Source organism: Melopsittacus undulatus, chromosome 23, assembly GCF_012275295.1.
Source record: "Melopsittacus undulatus isolate bMelUnd1 chromosome 23, bMelUnd1.mat.Z, whole genome shotgun sequence".
NCBI lineage: Eukaryota > Metazoa > Chordata > Aves > Psittaciformes > Psittaculidae > Melopsittacus > Melopsittacus undulatus.
The window spans coordinates 714,961-728,907 of NC_047549.1; the positions used below are offsets into that span (position 1 = coordinate 714,961).

The 13,947-nt window shown below is 63.0% G+C and overlaps 2 protein-coding genes and 1 long non-coding RNA gene across 3 annotated transcripts; all 3 read right to left on the reverse strand.

Moving 5' to 3' along the window:
• Positions 1–127: 127 nt before the first annotated feature.
• Positions 128–2,712, reverse strand: TIMM29 (translocase of inner mitochondrial membrane 29). The gene is made up of 2 exons (XM_034072008.1): positions 2,569–2,712; positions 128–1,005 (listed from the first exon to the last, which is right to left on the reverse strand). Exons 1-2 carry the CDS (start codon positions 2,624–2,626, stop codon positions 416–418), a joined length of 648 nt encoding a protein of 215 aa, XP_033927899.1. The 5' UTR covers positions 2,627–2,712; the 3' UTR covers positions 128–415.
• A 781-nt stretch (positions 2,713–3,493) lies between these two features.
• Positions 3,494–11,573, reverse strand: CARM1 (coactivator associated arginine methyltransferase 1). Its single transcript, XM_034071962.1, has 16 exons — positions 11,387–11,573; positions 9,736–9,861; positions 8,992–9,098; positions 8,128–8,232; positions 7,342–7,452; positions 7,076–7,253; positions 6,882–6,972; positions 6,182–6,263; positions 6,013–6,098; positions 5,845–5,934; positions 5,621–5,758; positions 4,842–4,931; positions 4,646–4,758; positions 4,466–4,543; positions 4,296–4,364; positions 3,494–3,657 (listed from the first exon to the last, which is right to left on the reverse strand). The coding sequence occupies exons 1-16, from the start codon at positions 11,529–11,531 to the stop codon at positions 3,521–3,523; spliced, it is 1,746 nt and encodes a 581-aa protein (XP_033927853.1). The 5' UTR covers positions 11,532–11,573; the 3' UTR covers positions 3,494–3,520.
• A 1,097-nt stretch (positions 11,574–12,670) lies between these two features.
• On the reverse strand, positions 12,671–13,793 carry LOC117437560 (uncharacterized). Its single transcript, XR_004550470.1, has 3 exons — positions 13,707–13,793; positions 13,346–13,637; positions 12,671–12,889 (listed from the first exon to the last, which is right to left on the reverse strand). It is a non-coding gene; the product is annotated as an uncharacterized lncRNA (long non-coding RNA).
• Positions 13,794–13,947: the final 154 nt, after the last annotated feature.

Here is a 13,947-nt window from a genome sequence, read left to right on the forward strand (position 1 = left end):
ATGGTTGGGTGGGATAGATCCCAACCCATTCATTGCCATAGGGATGCTATGATGGCCTCAGTGGTGCTGGTTATGGTTGGGATGGATGGATCCCAACCCATTCATTGCCATAGGGATGCTATGATGGCCTCAGTGGTGCTGGTTATGGTTGGGCTGGATAGATCCCAACCCATTCATTGCCATGGGGCCACAGTGACCTCAATGGTGCTGGGAACACTTGGACTGGACGTTTCAGCAATGGTGAATTCAATGACACCAGTAACGGTTGAGTTGGATGGACCCCAACCCATTCATTGCCATAGGGATGCTATGATGGCATCAGTGGTGCTGGTTATGGTTGGGATGGATGGACCCCAACCCATTCATTGCCATAGAACCGCTCAGTCCGCGGCACCATCACCATCACCCATCACCATCACCCATCACCATCCTCCATCACCACCGGCTCATACTTGGCCATGAACAGCCTCTCATTGTGCTCAGACCGGAGCTGCTCCGGTTCCATGCGCCTCAACCGCGGCGGCAGCGCCAGGAACTCATCCTCATTGACATCACAGTCACGGAGCCGGTACCGCAACACCCACCAACACCCCCAGAACCCCACATCCAACAGGCGCCCGGGGGCCTCGCGCCACCGCGGCCGCAGGTACCGGCACTGCCCGGCATAGAGCCCGGTGCCGGTGCCGTGCGGGGCCTCATAGACCACAGCGATGAGGCCGAGGTGCCGGTAGCGCAGGCGCCCGTGCTCGCGGCGCCGCAGCAGGCGCTGGACGTGGCGCTCGGCACCGGGGCTGCGGGTGCCAGGGCTCAGCAGCAGGAGTGAGGCCGCGGCCTCCACCGAGGCTGCCTCGAAGGAGTCGGCGCCGGGGACGGAGGCAGCGCACGAGGCTGCCGCGCTCAGAGCCGCCAGGGTCGAGGCTGAGGCCAACGGGTGACGCCGAGCGGATGCCAGGGACTCACGGAGGGCTGAGGAGTAGTCCTGGGACAGGGAACGGCACCAGCGACCTGCAGGGTAATGGGGGGGACCCATAGAGAGCGGCTGACCCACAAGTGAACCCATAGAGAGCGGCTGACCCACAAGTGAGCCTATAGAGAGCGGCTGACCCACAAGTGAGCCTATAGAGAGCGGCTGACCCACAAGTGAGCCTATAGAGAGCGGATGACCCACAAGTGAGCCTATAGAGAGCGGATGACCCACAAGTGAGCCTATAGAGAGCGGCTGACCCACAAGTGAGCCTATAGAGAGCGGCTGACCCACAAGTGAGCCCATAGAGAGCAGCTGACCCACAAGTGAGCCTATAGAGAGCAGCTGACCCACAAGTGAGCCTATAGAGAGCGGATGACCCACAAGTGAGCCTATAGAGAGCGGCTGACCCACAAGTGAACCCATAGAGAGCGGCTGACCCACAAGTGAGCCTATAGAGAGCAGATGACCCACAAGTGAACCCATAGAGAGCGGCTGACCCACAAGTGAGCCTATAGAGAGCAGATGACCCACAAGTGAGCCCATAGAGAGCGGATGACCCACAAGTGAACCCATAGAGAGCGGCTGACCCACAAGTGAGCCCATAGAGAGCGGCTGACCCACAAGTGAGCCTATAGAGAGCAGATGACCCACAAGTGAGCCCATAGAGAGCGGCTGACCCACAAGTGAGCCCATAGAGAGCGGCTGACCCACAAGTGAACCCATAGAGAGCGGCTGACCCACAAGTGAGCCTATAGAGCCCCTCTGACCCACAAGTGAGCCCATAGAGCCCCTCTGACCCACAAGTAACCCCACAGAGCCCCGCTGCCCCCCACGTGAACCCATAGAGAATGGCTGACCCACAAGTGAGCCCAGAGAGAGCAGCTGACCCCAAAGTGAACCCAGAGAACCCACCTGCCCCCCAAGTGACCCCCACACCCCCCATGTGAACCCATAGAGCCCAGCTGCCCCCCAAGTGAACCCATAGAGAACAGCTGCCCCCCAAGTGAGCCCATAGAGAACAGCTGCCCCCTAAGTAAACCCACAGAGCCCTTCTGCCCCCCAAGTGAACCCATAGAGCCTCTCTGCACCCCAAGTGAACCCATAGAGCCTCTCTGACCCCCAAGTGAACCCAGAGCCTCTCTGACCCCCAAGTGAACCCATAGAGCCTCTCTGACCCCCAAGTGAACCCATAGAGCCTCTCTGACCCCCAAGTGAACCCATAGAGCCTCTCTGACCCCCAAGTGAACCCATAGAGCCTCTCTGACCCCCAAGTGAACCCAGAGCCTCTCTGACCCCCAAGTGAACCCATAGAGCCTCTCTGACCCCCAAGTGAACCCATAGAGCCTCTCTGCCCCCCAAGTGAACCCATAGAGCCTCTCTGCCCCCCAAGTGAACCCATAGAGCCTCTCTGCCCCCTAAGTGAACCCATAGAGCCCTTCTGACCCCCAAGTGAGCCCATAGAGCCTCTCTGCCCCCCAAGTGAACCCATAGAGAGCAGCTGCCCCCCAAGTGACCCCACAGAGCCCCGCTGTCCCCCACGTGACCCCACACCCCCCACGTGACCCCACACCCCCCACGTGACCCCATGGCCCCCCCCTCACCGAGCCCGGTTGCCGCCATCCTCGCCCAGAACCCGCGGCCGGCCCCGACCGCCGCCATGACCGGAAGCGACCCCGGGGGGGGCGGAGCTAGCGACGGACCGGCCGGAAGTAGGGCGGGCAAGGGGGAACCCAATGGGGGACGGACCGGGCGGAACCATTGCAGGGCGCAGGGGGGGAGTCCCCATTGTCTATAGGGAGGTCCCATTCTCTATATAGGGGTCCCCATTCTCTATAGGAACGTCCCATTCTCTATATAGGGGTCCCCATTCTCTATAGGAACGTCCCATTCTCTATATAGGGGTCCCCATTCTCTATAGGGAGGTCCCATTCTCTATATAGGGGTCCCCATTCTCTATAGGGGTGTCCCATTCTCTATAGGGGGGTACCCATTTTCTATGGGGTGTCCCCATTCTCTATAGGGGGATCCCCATTCTCTATGGGGGCATCCCCATTCTCTATAGGGGGGTCCCCATTCTCTATAAGTGTCCCCATTCTCTATGGGGTCTCCATTGGACACCACTGGGGCCCGATGCTTGCAAACCCCCCCCGTTTATTCAGCACTGGAGCCACAGCAAGGGGCTGCCCCCCCCCGGACCCCCCCCATAGCAGTGGGGTGGAGGAGTCCCCATAGCCCCCTTAAGGGCAAACCACATGGGGGGGGGGGGCACACATGGAACCTTCCGGTGCCCCCCCCCCCAACCGGGAGCATTTGGTACATTCAGGCCTTGACCCGGGGGGGGGGGAGGGGTTTTGGGGGGGGGGGGGACCCCAACCCCATCCCCCCCCATCCCCCCCATCCGCGGTCCGTTTGTTAATAAAAAAACCCCAAAATACCCCAAAAATGAGCCCCGGGAGGGGGAGGGGGGGGGGGGACAAAGGGAGGAGAGGGGGGGGGTTGGTGTTCCCCCCCCCCCCCCCCCCCCGGTTTTGGTTCGGTCCGGCTGGCGCAGCCTCAGCTGCCGTAGTGCATGGTGTTGGTGGTGATGGACATGGGCGATGCCATTGAGATGGGGGGGCCGCCCATGGTGAACTGACTGTTGAGGGGGTAATGGGCGCTGGAGACAGCGCCCCCTTGTGCCGCGGAGGAGCCTGTGGGGAGAGGGGGGGTTAGAGGGGGGGATGGGGGGTGAGGAGGGGGGTGGGGGAGGGTTGAGGGAGGGTTTGATGTGGGTTTTGGGGTGTTTTGGGGGGGTTGAAGTGGGTTTTGGGCTGTTTAAAGAGGGTGTTGGGGGAGGATTTGGGGGGTTTTGGGGGGGTTTGAGGGGTTTCAGGTGGCTTTTGAGGTGTTTGATGTGGTTTTGGGGGTGTTTTGAGGTGGGTTTTGGGGTGTTTTGGGCTGTTTAAAGAGGGTTTGGGGGTGTCTGAGGAGGATTTGGGGGGTTTTGGGGTGCTTGGGGTGGGTTTGGGGGGATTTGAGGTGGCTTCTGGGGTGCTTGATGTGGTTTTTGGGGTGTTTTGGGCTGTTTAAGAAGGGTTTGGGGGTGTTTGAGGAGGATTTGGGGGGTTTTAGGGTGTTTGATGGGGATTTTGGAGGTGTTTGAGGTGGGTTTGGGGGTGCTTGAGGTGGGTTTTGGAGTGTTTGAGGGGGGCTTTGGGTGTTTTGGGGGTGTTTGGGGGGGGGTTGTGGTGTTTGGGGGCAGGTTTGGGTGTTTGGGGTGTTTCGGGGGTGTTTGAGGTGGGTTTTGGGGGTGTTTGGGTGTGTTTTGGGGTGCCTGCAGGGTCCATACCTTGCACGATGCCAGTGCTCATGATGGAGCCCATCCTGGAGTGAGTGTGGTTGACGATGCCGGTGTTGGCTGCAGAATGGGGGGGTTGGGAGCACAGATTTGGGGTGAGTTTAGGGTGGATATGGGGGTGCTGCCCCCCCCAAACCCATACCCCCCCCCCAGACCCCCACCTAAGGGGATGAGGTTGTTGTGGCCGACATTGGAACCACCGGCGATGACGCTGCTCAGGTCATAGGCTGCTGGCATCCCTGCAATGGGAATGGGGATGGGGGGGGGGGGTCAGACCCCAAAGTGGGGTTTAACCCCCCCCATTGATGTCCATTAACCCCCCCCCCCCCCCCAGCACCCACCGGCCACAGCCATGCCCGTGCTCATGTTATAGGTGCTGCCCGTGCTCCACATGTTCTCCGATGGGGACGTGTAATGGGAACCGGGGGGGGGCGACGGCGTCGTGCCCGTGTACCTGCAATGGGGGGGGGCAGAAGTGGGTTATGGGGGTGGTCCAGGACTCCCCCCCCCCCCATCCCTTGGTACCCCCCCCCCCACCTGAAGAAAGGGTTTTTCAGGTCCAGGAGGTTGCTGGACTTGGAGCCGGTTTGGTCGACCTGGGCCACGATGCTGATGTCGTAGCTCTGTCTGGGGGGGGGGACAAGGGGTGAGACCCCCCCCAAATCCCATCCCCCATCCCAAAGCACTGGGTCCTCATTGTCTGCAGCAGGAGCTATAAATACAGCTCCAGAACTGGGCCCCCCCCCCCCCCCCCAAGGCACAAAGTGGATCAGGCCCCCCCCACAACCCCCCCCACCATGAGCTATTCCTGGTGCCTGCTCAGTGCCCAGGGACCACAGCACGAGGAAAGGGGGACAGAAGGTGGGGTAGGGATACAGGGATGGGATGGGGGTGGGATGGGGATGGAGGTGGGATGGGAATGGGGATAGGAAGGGGGATGGGATAGGGATGGGATGGGGATGGGAATGGGGGTGGGATGGGGATGGGAATGGGGATGGGAATGGGATAGGGATGGGGATGGGATAGGGATTGGGATGGGGATAGTATAGGGATGGGGATGGGATAGGGATGGGGATGGGATGGAGATGGAGGTGGGATGGGAATGGGGATAGGAAGGGGGATGGGATAGAGATGGGGTGGGGATGGGAATGGGGATTGGAATGGGGATTGGGATGGGGATGGGATGGGATGGGGATTGGGATGGGGATGGGATGGGGATGGGGATGGGGATGGGGATGGGGATGGGGATGGGGATGGGGATGGGATGGGGATGGGGATGGGGATGGGGATGGGATGGGGCCCCCCCCATCCCCCACCTCTTGTTGGCGATGAGCAGACACGTCCCTGAGAGTGTGTCCCCGGCTTTGGCAAACAGCGGCGATTGGAAGAGGCACCGGACCTGGTACCAGTGGGTCAGGGGCTCGGTGGGGGCCGTCGAGAGCCACACGGTCATGCTATGGGGGGGGGGGGGGGGAGGAAGAGGAGGATGAGGATGAGGAGGAGGAGGAAGGACCCCCCCCAACCCCCCCCTTGTACCTACATGGAGCCGATGAAGGCGACATCGAACCAAAAGGCCAGGCCATGGACCAGCCCCGAGTGCAGCATATGGAACTTGAAGGGGATTTCTATCCTGTGGGGCACAATGGGGGTCATGGGGGGGGGGGACACCCCCAAAAGCTTTGGGGTCCCCCCCTTGGTTACCACCAACCTGTGCAAGTCGCCCTCCTTGGCCTCCAGGAAGTTCACCGTGTATTTGACCGATTTGGCCATTAAAATGCGGATATCGAAGGTGTCCTGGGGGGGGATGGGGGGGTCAATGGGCAGGACCCCCCCCCCATCCACCCCACAGCACCCAATGGGGGTTTGGGGTCACTCACCACCACGGGCTGTCGGAAGTACTCATCCACGGCAGCACCGCGCAGCGCCGAGAGGTCCACACCGTGGAAGGAGGGTTGGTACCTGGCAATGGGGATGGGGGGCACGGACATAGGGTCAATGGGGATGGGGGGGGCACAGACACAGCCATAGGGTCAATGGGGATGGGGGGGGGGCAAAGAGCCATAGGGTCAATGGGGATGGGGGGGGGGGCAAAGAGCCATAGGGTCAATGGGGATGGGGGGGCAAAGAGCCATAGGGTCAATGGGGATGGGGGGGGGCAAAGAGCCATAGGGTCAATGGTGTTGGGGAGGGCACACAACCATAGGGTCAATGGGGATGGGGGGGGGGGGGGGGCAAAGAGCCATAGGGTCAATGGGGATGGGGGGGCAAAGAGCCATAGGGTCAATGGGGATGGGGGGGCACAGACACAGCCATAGGGTCAATGGGGATGGGGGGGGCACACAACCATAGGGTCAATGGGGATGGAGGGGGCACAGACACAACCATAGGGTTAATGGGGATGGGGGCGGCACAGGCACACACACAGCCATAGGGTCAATGGTGAGGGCACGCAGCCATAGGGTCGATGAGAATGGGGGCACACACACACAGCCATAGTGTCAATGGGGATGGGGGGGTCATACAGCCATAGGATCAATGGGGACAGGTTGCAATGGGGCCGCCCCCCCCGGCGCTCACCAGAAGTTGGCTTTGGTGAACTGCTCCATGTAGAGCTGCTCGTCGGTGAAAGGAGCCAAGTGCACATCACCGATGGTGGGGAACATGTTCCCTGCACACCAAATACATGGACACGGATGGGGACGGCTGGGACGCGGCAGAACCGGTCCCGGTACCGCGGTGCTACCGGTACCACCGGTGCCACCGGCACTCACCACTGGGCTTCAGGTACTTCTTGGCATGGAGGTAGCTCTCGAGCATGCGCTCATTGAAGAGCATGTACCCCATGGGCTCCGAGATGATGACATCCACCTGCTCCGGCAACGCCACCTCCTCCACCTTGCCGGGGATCACCACGATGCGCTCGGTCAGGTTGTTGCTCTTCACCAGCACCTGCCATAGGCACCGATGGGAGAGGGGGGGTTGGGTTGGTAGCCAGAACACCACCTCCATCACCCACAGTGGTGTTAGCGGTGCCCACCTCGGCGTGCTGTGCCATGGTGCTGGCTTCCACCGCGTAGATCTTCCTGGCACCGGCTTGTGCCGCGAAGAACGAGAGGATCCCGGAGCCGCAGCCGACGTCCAACACGATCTGTGGGAGAGGGAAGTGTTGGCTCCGGCATCCGCATCCCGGTGCTGCTCCTGCATCCGCATCCCGGTGCCGCTCCGGTGCCGCTCCAGTGCCGGTGAAGGTGTCGGTGCTGCTCCGGTGCTGCTCCGGTGCCGGTGAAGGTGTCGGTGCTGCTCCGGTGCTGCTCCGGTGCCGGTGCTGATCCCACCCCCCCCATTGTGTGGCCTTGATGCCGGTTACTGGTCCTGCTTCTCCATCCTGGTGTCATGAGCTCAAGCCGGGTCTTCCATCCTGATCCCAATCCCATTCCCAATCCCATTCCCGATCCCATTCCCGATCCCATTCCCGATCCCAGTCTCCCATCCTGCTTTCCAATCCAGTCCCTGAGCTCAGTTATCTTCCTGACCCTGTTTCCAGTCCCAATCCTGGAGCCCATTCAGTCCTGATCCTGGTTCCATTCCCAATCCCATTCCCCATCCCACTCCTGATCACGGTTCCCAGTACTGGTACTGCTCCCAGTGCCACTTGAGCTCCCATTCCTGATCCCAATCCCACTTGTGCCCATTCACAGGCCTGTTCCCAATCCTGCCTCCCAACCCCACTCCCATTCCCAATCCCATTCCCCCTTCCCAATCCCATTCCCACTCCCATTCCCTAACCCAGGGCCTCATCCTGCCCGGGTCCTGGTGCCCAGACCTTGTCCTTGAAGTCGCTGTGGTTCTGCAGGATGGCTCGTTGGTAGGTGCCCGTCCGCACGTAATCCTGCATCATGTTCTGCTGCTGCGACAGGTACCCGTAGAACTGCGGATGGCAGCGGCAAAGAGCTCAGCACCACGCTCAGCACCATGCTCAGCACCATGCTCAGCACCACGCTCAGCACCACGCTCGGCACCACGCTCGGCACCACGCTCGGCACCACGCTCGGCACCACGCTCGGCACCAAACCCAGCACTGTGCTCAGCACCGCACTCAGAACCGCACTCAGCACCGCAATCGGCCCCAGCATCAGTACCACGCTCAGCACAGCACCCAGCACCACGCTCAGCACCACGTTCAGCTCCACAATCGGCACCGGCATCAGCACTGTGCTCGGCACCGTGATAGGCACCGCAATCGGCTCCATGCTCAGCACCGCATTCAGCACCACACTCAGCACCGCAATCGGCACCAGCATCAGCTCCACGCTCGGCACCGCACTCAGCACCATGCACAGCACCGTGTTCAGCACCGCACTCAGAACCGCACTCAGCACCAGTCAGCATCACGCTCAGCACCACGCTCGGCACCACACTCAGCACCACACTCAGCACCATGATCGGCACCATGTTCAACACCGCGCTCAGCACTGCAATTGGCACCATGCTCAGCACCACACTTGGCACTGCACTCAGCACTGCGCTCAGCACCACGATCAGCACCGCACTCAGCATCATGCTCAGCACCACACTCAGCACCACGCTCAGCACTGTGCTCAGCACCACGCTCAACACCACACTGAGCATCATGCTCAGCACCACACTCAACACCGCACTCAACACCGCGCTCAGCACCACATCCCACCTGGAAGTACTGCACGGCTGAGGACTCCTCCGTGCGCTCACTGAACACTGAGCGCTCCGTGTTGTGCCCGCGGCAGTTCTTGAGCAGGTTGTAGAAGGAGCAGAAATCTGGGAATGGGAACATGGGGAGCAAGGGAATGAGATGGGAATGGGGGGGGGGGGGGGGGAACCACATCCCAGTGTTGTATCCTGCATCCCACATCCAGCATCCCACATCCAGCATCCCACATCCAGCATCCCATATCCTGCATCCCACATCCAGCATCCCATATCCTGCATCCCACATCCAGCATCCCATATCCTGCATCCCATATCCTGCACCCCACATCCTAGTGCCGCATCCTGCATCCCGATGCCACATCCCAGATCCCAGCACCCCATCCTGCATCCCAGCACCACATCCCCCATCCCGTATCCCAGCACCCCATCCCCCATCCCAGCCCCCCCATCCTGCATCCCAGTGCCCCATCCCTCATCCCATCCTCCATCCCGGATCCCACCCCCCATCCCTCATCCCATCCCCCCATCCCAGCCCCCCATCCCACATCCCAGCACCACATCCTGCATCCTGCATCCCAGATCCCAGCACCACATCCCCCATCCTGCATCCCAGTCCCCCATCCCTGATCCCATCCCAGCACCCCATCCTGCATCCCTCATCCCATCCCCCATCCCGTATCCCCCATCCCCCATCCCCCACCCCCCCCCTCCCCCCTCCCCCCCCCTCCCCCCCCCCCCACCCCACCGGAGGGGGTAGCGAACTGGAGCAGGACACTGTTGCAGCCCAGGGTGACGATGAATGACTGTTTCCCGACGCGGCTGCACTCGGTCTCACGGGACACGGAGCACTTGAACACGCAGACGTCCTCAGCTGGGGGGGGGGGACACGAGGATGAGCCCCCCCCCCCCCATCCCACTGCCCCATAGCGCCCCACACATCCACTTGTGGGGCTGGGAACGGCAGCGAAGCCGGAGCTATGGAGCCGGGAATGGAAATCCAGGGGCTCTTTGTGGCAGCTCCGGGCACACAAAGGGAGCACCGGGAGCCGGTGCCGGCACAAAGGGAACCGGATGCTGGGAATGGGATGGGATGGGGGGGGATGGGATGGGGGGGGGGGATGGGATGGGGGGGGTTATGGGGGGGGGGGGGGGGCGCACACAAAGGAACAGCAGGGACGGAGATCCCGGGAAAGGGGGGGCTGGGAAGGAAAATCCCATGGGAAGAGGTGGGGAGGGGGGAGCCAGAGGGCAGCGAACGGGGGGCATGGACCTCATAGACACACATGGACCTCCCCATAGACCCCCCCACAGACACACATGGACCCCCCCATAGACCCCCCCACACACACATGGACCCCCCCATAGACCCCCCCACAGACACACATGGACCCCCCCATAGACCCCCCCACAGACACACATGGACCCCCCCATAGACCCCCCCACAGACACACATGGACCCCCCATTGACCTCGCCATAGACACACATGGACCCCCCCACAGAACCCCCTTATAGATACACATGGACCCCCCATAGACCTCGTCTTAGACACACACTGACCCCCCATAAACACACATGGACCCTCCATAGACACACATGGACCCCCCCATAGGCACCCCCATAGCCACATATGAACCCCCCATAGATACACATAGACCTCCCTATAGACCCTCCCACAGACACATGGACCCCCCCATAGACACACATGGACCCCCCATAGACCCCCCCCCATAGACACACACGGACTCCCTATAGACCCCCCATAGACCCCTTCTATACACACACATGGACCCCCCCATAAACACACATGCACCCCCCCATAAACACACATGGACCCCCCCATAGACACACATGGACCCCCCATAGACCCCCCCTCCCATAGACACACACGGACTCCCTATAGACCCCCCATAGACCCCTTCTATACACACACATGGACCCCCCCTATAAACACACATACACCCCCCCATAGACACACATGGACTCCCTATACCCCCCCCCATAGACCCCTCCTATACCCACACACGGACCCCATAGCCCCTCCCCCCAGGCCCCACACGTCCCCCCCAGGCCCCACACGTCCCCCCAGGCCCCACACGTCCCCCCCAGGCCCCACACGCCCCCCACAGGCCCCACACGCCCCCCCAGGCCCCACACGTCCCCCCCAGGCCCCACACGCCCCCCCAGGCCCCACACGCCCCCCACAGGCCCCACACGCCCCCCACAGGCCCCACACGTCCCCCCCCAGGCCCCACACGCCCCCCCCAGGCCCCACACGCCCCCCCCAGGCCCCACACGCCCCCCCAGGCCCCACACGTCCCCCCCCAGGCCCCACACGTCCCCCACACGCCCCCCCCAGGCCCCACACGTCCCCCCCCCGCTCCCGCTCCACACTCACGTCCGTGCAGGGCAATGGCAGCGCTGTCGGGCCCGGTCCGCACCTCCAGCCGCAGCGGCTGCTGCTCCTGGTGCCGCTGGAGCTCTCCATTGGCGTCCCCGATGGTCAGGAGCCGCACGCCGGCGAACACCGACACCGCGGCCATCTTGAGCCGCCGCCGACGCCGACGCCGACGACGCCGCCAGGACACGCCCCCCGGCGTACGGACACGCCCCTCAGGCGTAAGGACACGCCCCCCCGGAGCAAGGACACGCCCCCTCGCCGGAGGGAAACGCCCCCTGCTGCGAGGACACGCCCCCTCGCCGAAGGTACACGCCCCCTCTGCGCAAGGACACGCCCCCTGTCGCGAGGACACGCCCCCTCGCCGAAGGTACACGCCCCCTCTGCGCAAGGACACGCCCCCTGTCGCAAGGACACGCCCCTCGTCGCAAGGACACGCCCCTCGGGCGTAAGGACACGCCCACACGCACACACAAGGCGAGGATAGCGACCCCTGGTGGATGGAGGGCGAGGGAGGGGAGAGGGGATTGGGATGGGAACGGGAATGGGGATGGAGACTGGGAATGGGGTCAGGAATGGGGTCAGGAATGGGGTCACAGCTGGGAGAGGGAATGGGGTCAGGAATTGGATCACAGCTGGGAGAGGGAATGGGGATGGGGATTGGGAATGGGAGCAGGAATGGGGTCACAGCTGGAAGCAGGATAGGGAATGGGGACTGAGAATGGGGACTGGGAATGGGAGCAGGAACGGGGTCACAGCTGGGAGCGGAAATGGGGTCAGGAATGGGATCACAGCTGGGACTGGGATCGGGAATGGAATGAGGACTGGGAATGGGAGTGGGAATAGGATCACAACTGGAAATGGGAATGGGATCAGAAAGGGGATTGGGAAAGGGGTCACAACCCGGACTGGGAATAGGATCGGCATCAGGAATAGGATCACAAGTGGAATAAGGAATGGGATTGGGAATGGGAATGGGATCACAACCAGGACCAGCACTGGGAAGCAGGAATAGAACCAGGAACAGGGATGACAACCGGGACTGGGAACGCACCAGGATGGGGAACCGGACTGCGAATGGGAACCAGTGCTGGGAAGCAGGAGTGGGATCGGGAAGATGACCGGGATCAGGAACAGGAACGGGACAGAGGAGCAGGGATGGGATCGGGGACCAGGATCAAGGACCGGGATCCAGGGACCGGGATCCAGGGACCGGGATCAAGAACCGGGATCAGGGATGCCCGGGGGGGGGGGGGGGGGGGGAGGCTCCAGCGCCACGTCCGGTACCGACACCGACACGTTTATTGCCCCGGAGGGGGGGGAGGAGGAGCCGGACACGGCCCCGCCCGCTCCGGTGCCCTCAGGCCGCCGCCAGCAGCACCAGGACGAGCACCGGGAGCAGCCGCGGAGCCCCCGGAGCGGCCGCGGAGCCGCCAGGCTCGGAACGGGGCAGAGGAGCCGAGGAACCGGAGCCGGGGACACCGCAGCCGGAGTCAGCGGAGCCTGCGGGGGGGCGAGCACAGGGGGGGGCTATGGGGGGGACCGGGGGGAACGGGGCTGCACCCCCAAACCCCATCCCCATTCCATCCCCATCCCATCCCATTCCATCCCATCCCCATCCTATCCGTATCCCCATCCCCATCCCATCCCCATTCCCATCCCCTCCCCATCCCATCTCATTCCCATCCCCATCCCATCCCCATCCATTCCCATCCCATCCTCTCCCCATCCCATCCCCATCCCCATCCATTCCCATCCCATCCCCTCCCCATCCCCATCCCATCCCCATCCCATCCCATCCCCATCCCCATCCCATCCCCATCCATCCCCATCCCATCCCCATCCCCATCCCATCCCCATCCCATCCCATCCCCATCCCCATCCCATCCCCATCCATCCCCATCCCATCCCATCCCCATCCCCATCCCATCCCCATCCCATCCCCATCCCACCCCTCACCGTTCATCGCTATCCCCTCGCTGATCTCCGACGTCTCCCATTCGCTGCCGTTGTAGCTCCGGTACCGGCACCAGTAGCACCGGACGGCGGCGTCCGCGGCCCCGTCCAGCTCGAACTCCACCGAGTGCCGTTGGGGCTGAGCCCGGAGGCTCCGCACCGGGTCCCCCCCCCCCGGCCCCAGGAGCTCGAAGGTGGCACCGGAGAAGCGCTTGGGGGCGAAGCATCCGATGCGGGGGGAGCCGTCGGTACCGAGCAGGAGCCCGAGGGGGGGGGGGCGGCGGAGCCGCTGCTCCTGCGGGGGGAACGGGGCTCAGGCACCGGAACCGACGGCTCCGGACGGAGCGGGGGGGGGGGAACCGACCTGGGAGGAGGAGGAGGAGGAGGGGGAGGGGAGGGGGGAGGAAGAGCGGCTTCGGCCTCATGGTCCCGTCCGGTCCGGTCCTGTCCGGTTCGGTCCTGTCCGGTTCGGTCCTGTCCGGTTCCGTCCGGTCCTGTCCGGTTCCGTCCGGTCTCGTCCCGTCCGGTGCAGCCGCCGCAGGAGGAACCAAGGGGATGGCACTGGAAGTGTCATTGAGGAAGGAAGCACCGAGAGGGGCCGGGGG

Bases quoted from the DNA above. Each gene is read 5' to 3' on its own strand.
- TIMM29 (XM_034072008.1), bottom strand. From the start codon at position 2,626: ATGGCGGCGGTCGGGGCCGGCCGCGGGTTCTGGGCGAGGATGGCGGCA. The intron at 1,006-2,568 runs GTGAGGGGGGGG...ATTACCCTGCAG, and splicing joins GATGGCGGCAACCGGGCTCG to GTCGCTGGTGCCGTTCCCTG.
- CARM1 (XM_034071962.1), bottom strand. From the start codon at position 11,531: ATGGCCGCGGTGTCGGTGTTCGCCGGCGTGCGGCTCCTGACCATCGGG. The intron at 9,862-11,386 runs GTGAGTGTGGAG...CCCCCCCCCCAG, and splicing joins TGCCATTGCCCTGCACGGAC to CTGAGGACGTCTGCGTGTTC. The intron at 6,264-6,881 runs GTGAGCGCCGGG...CCCCATTGCCAG, and splicing joins TTCACCAAAGCCAACTTCTG to GTACCAACCCTCCTTCCACG.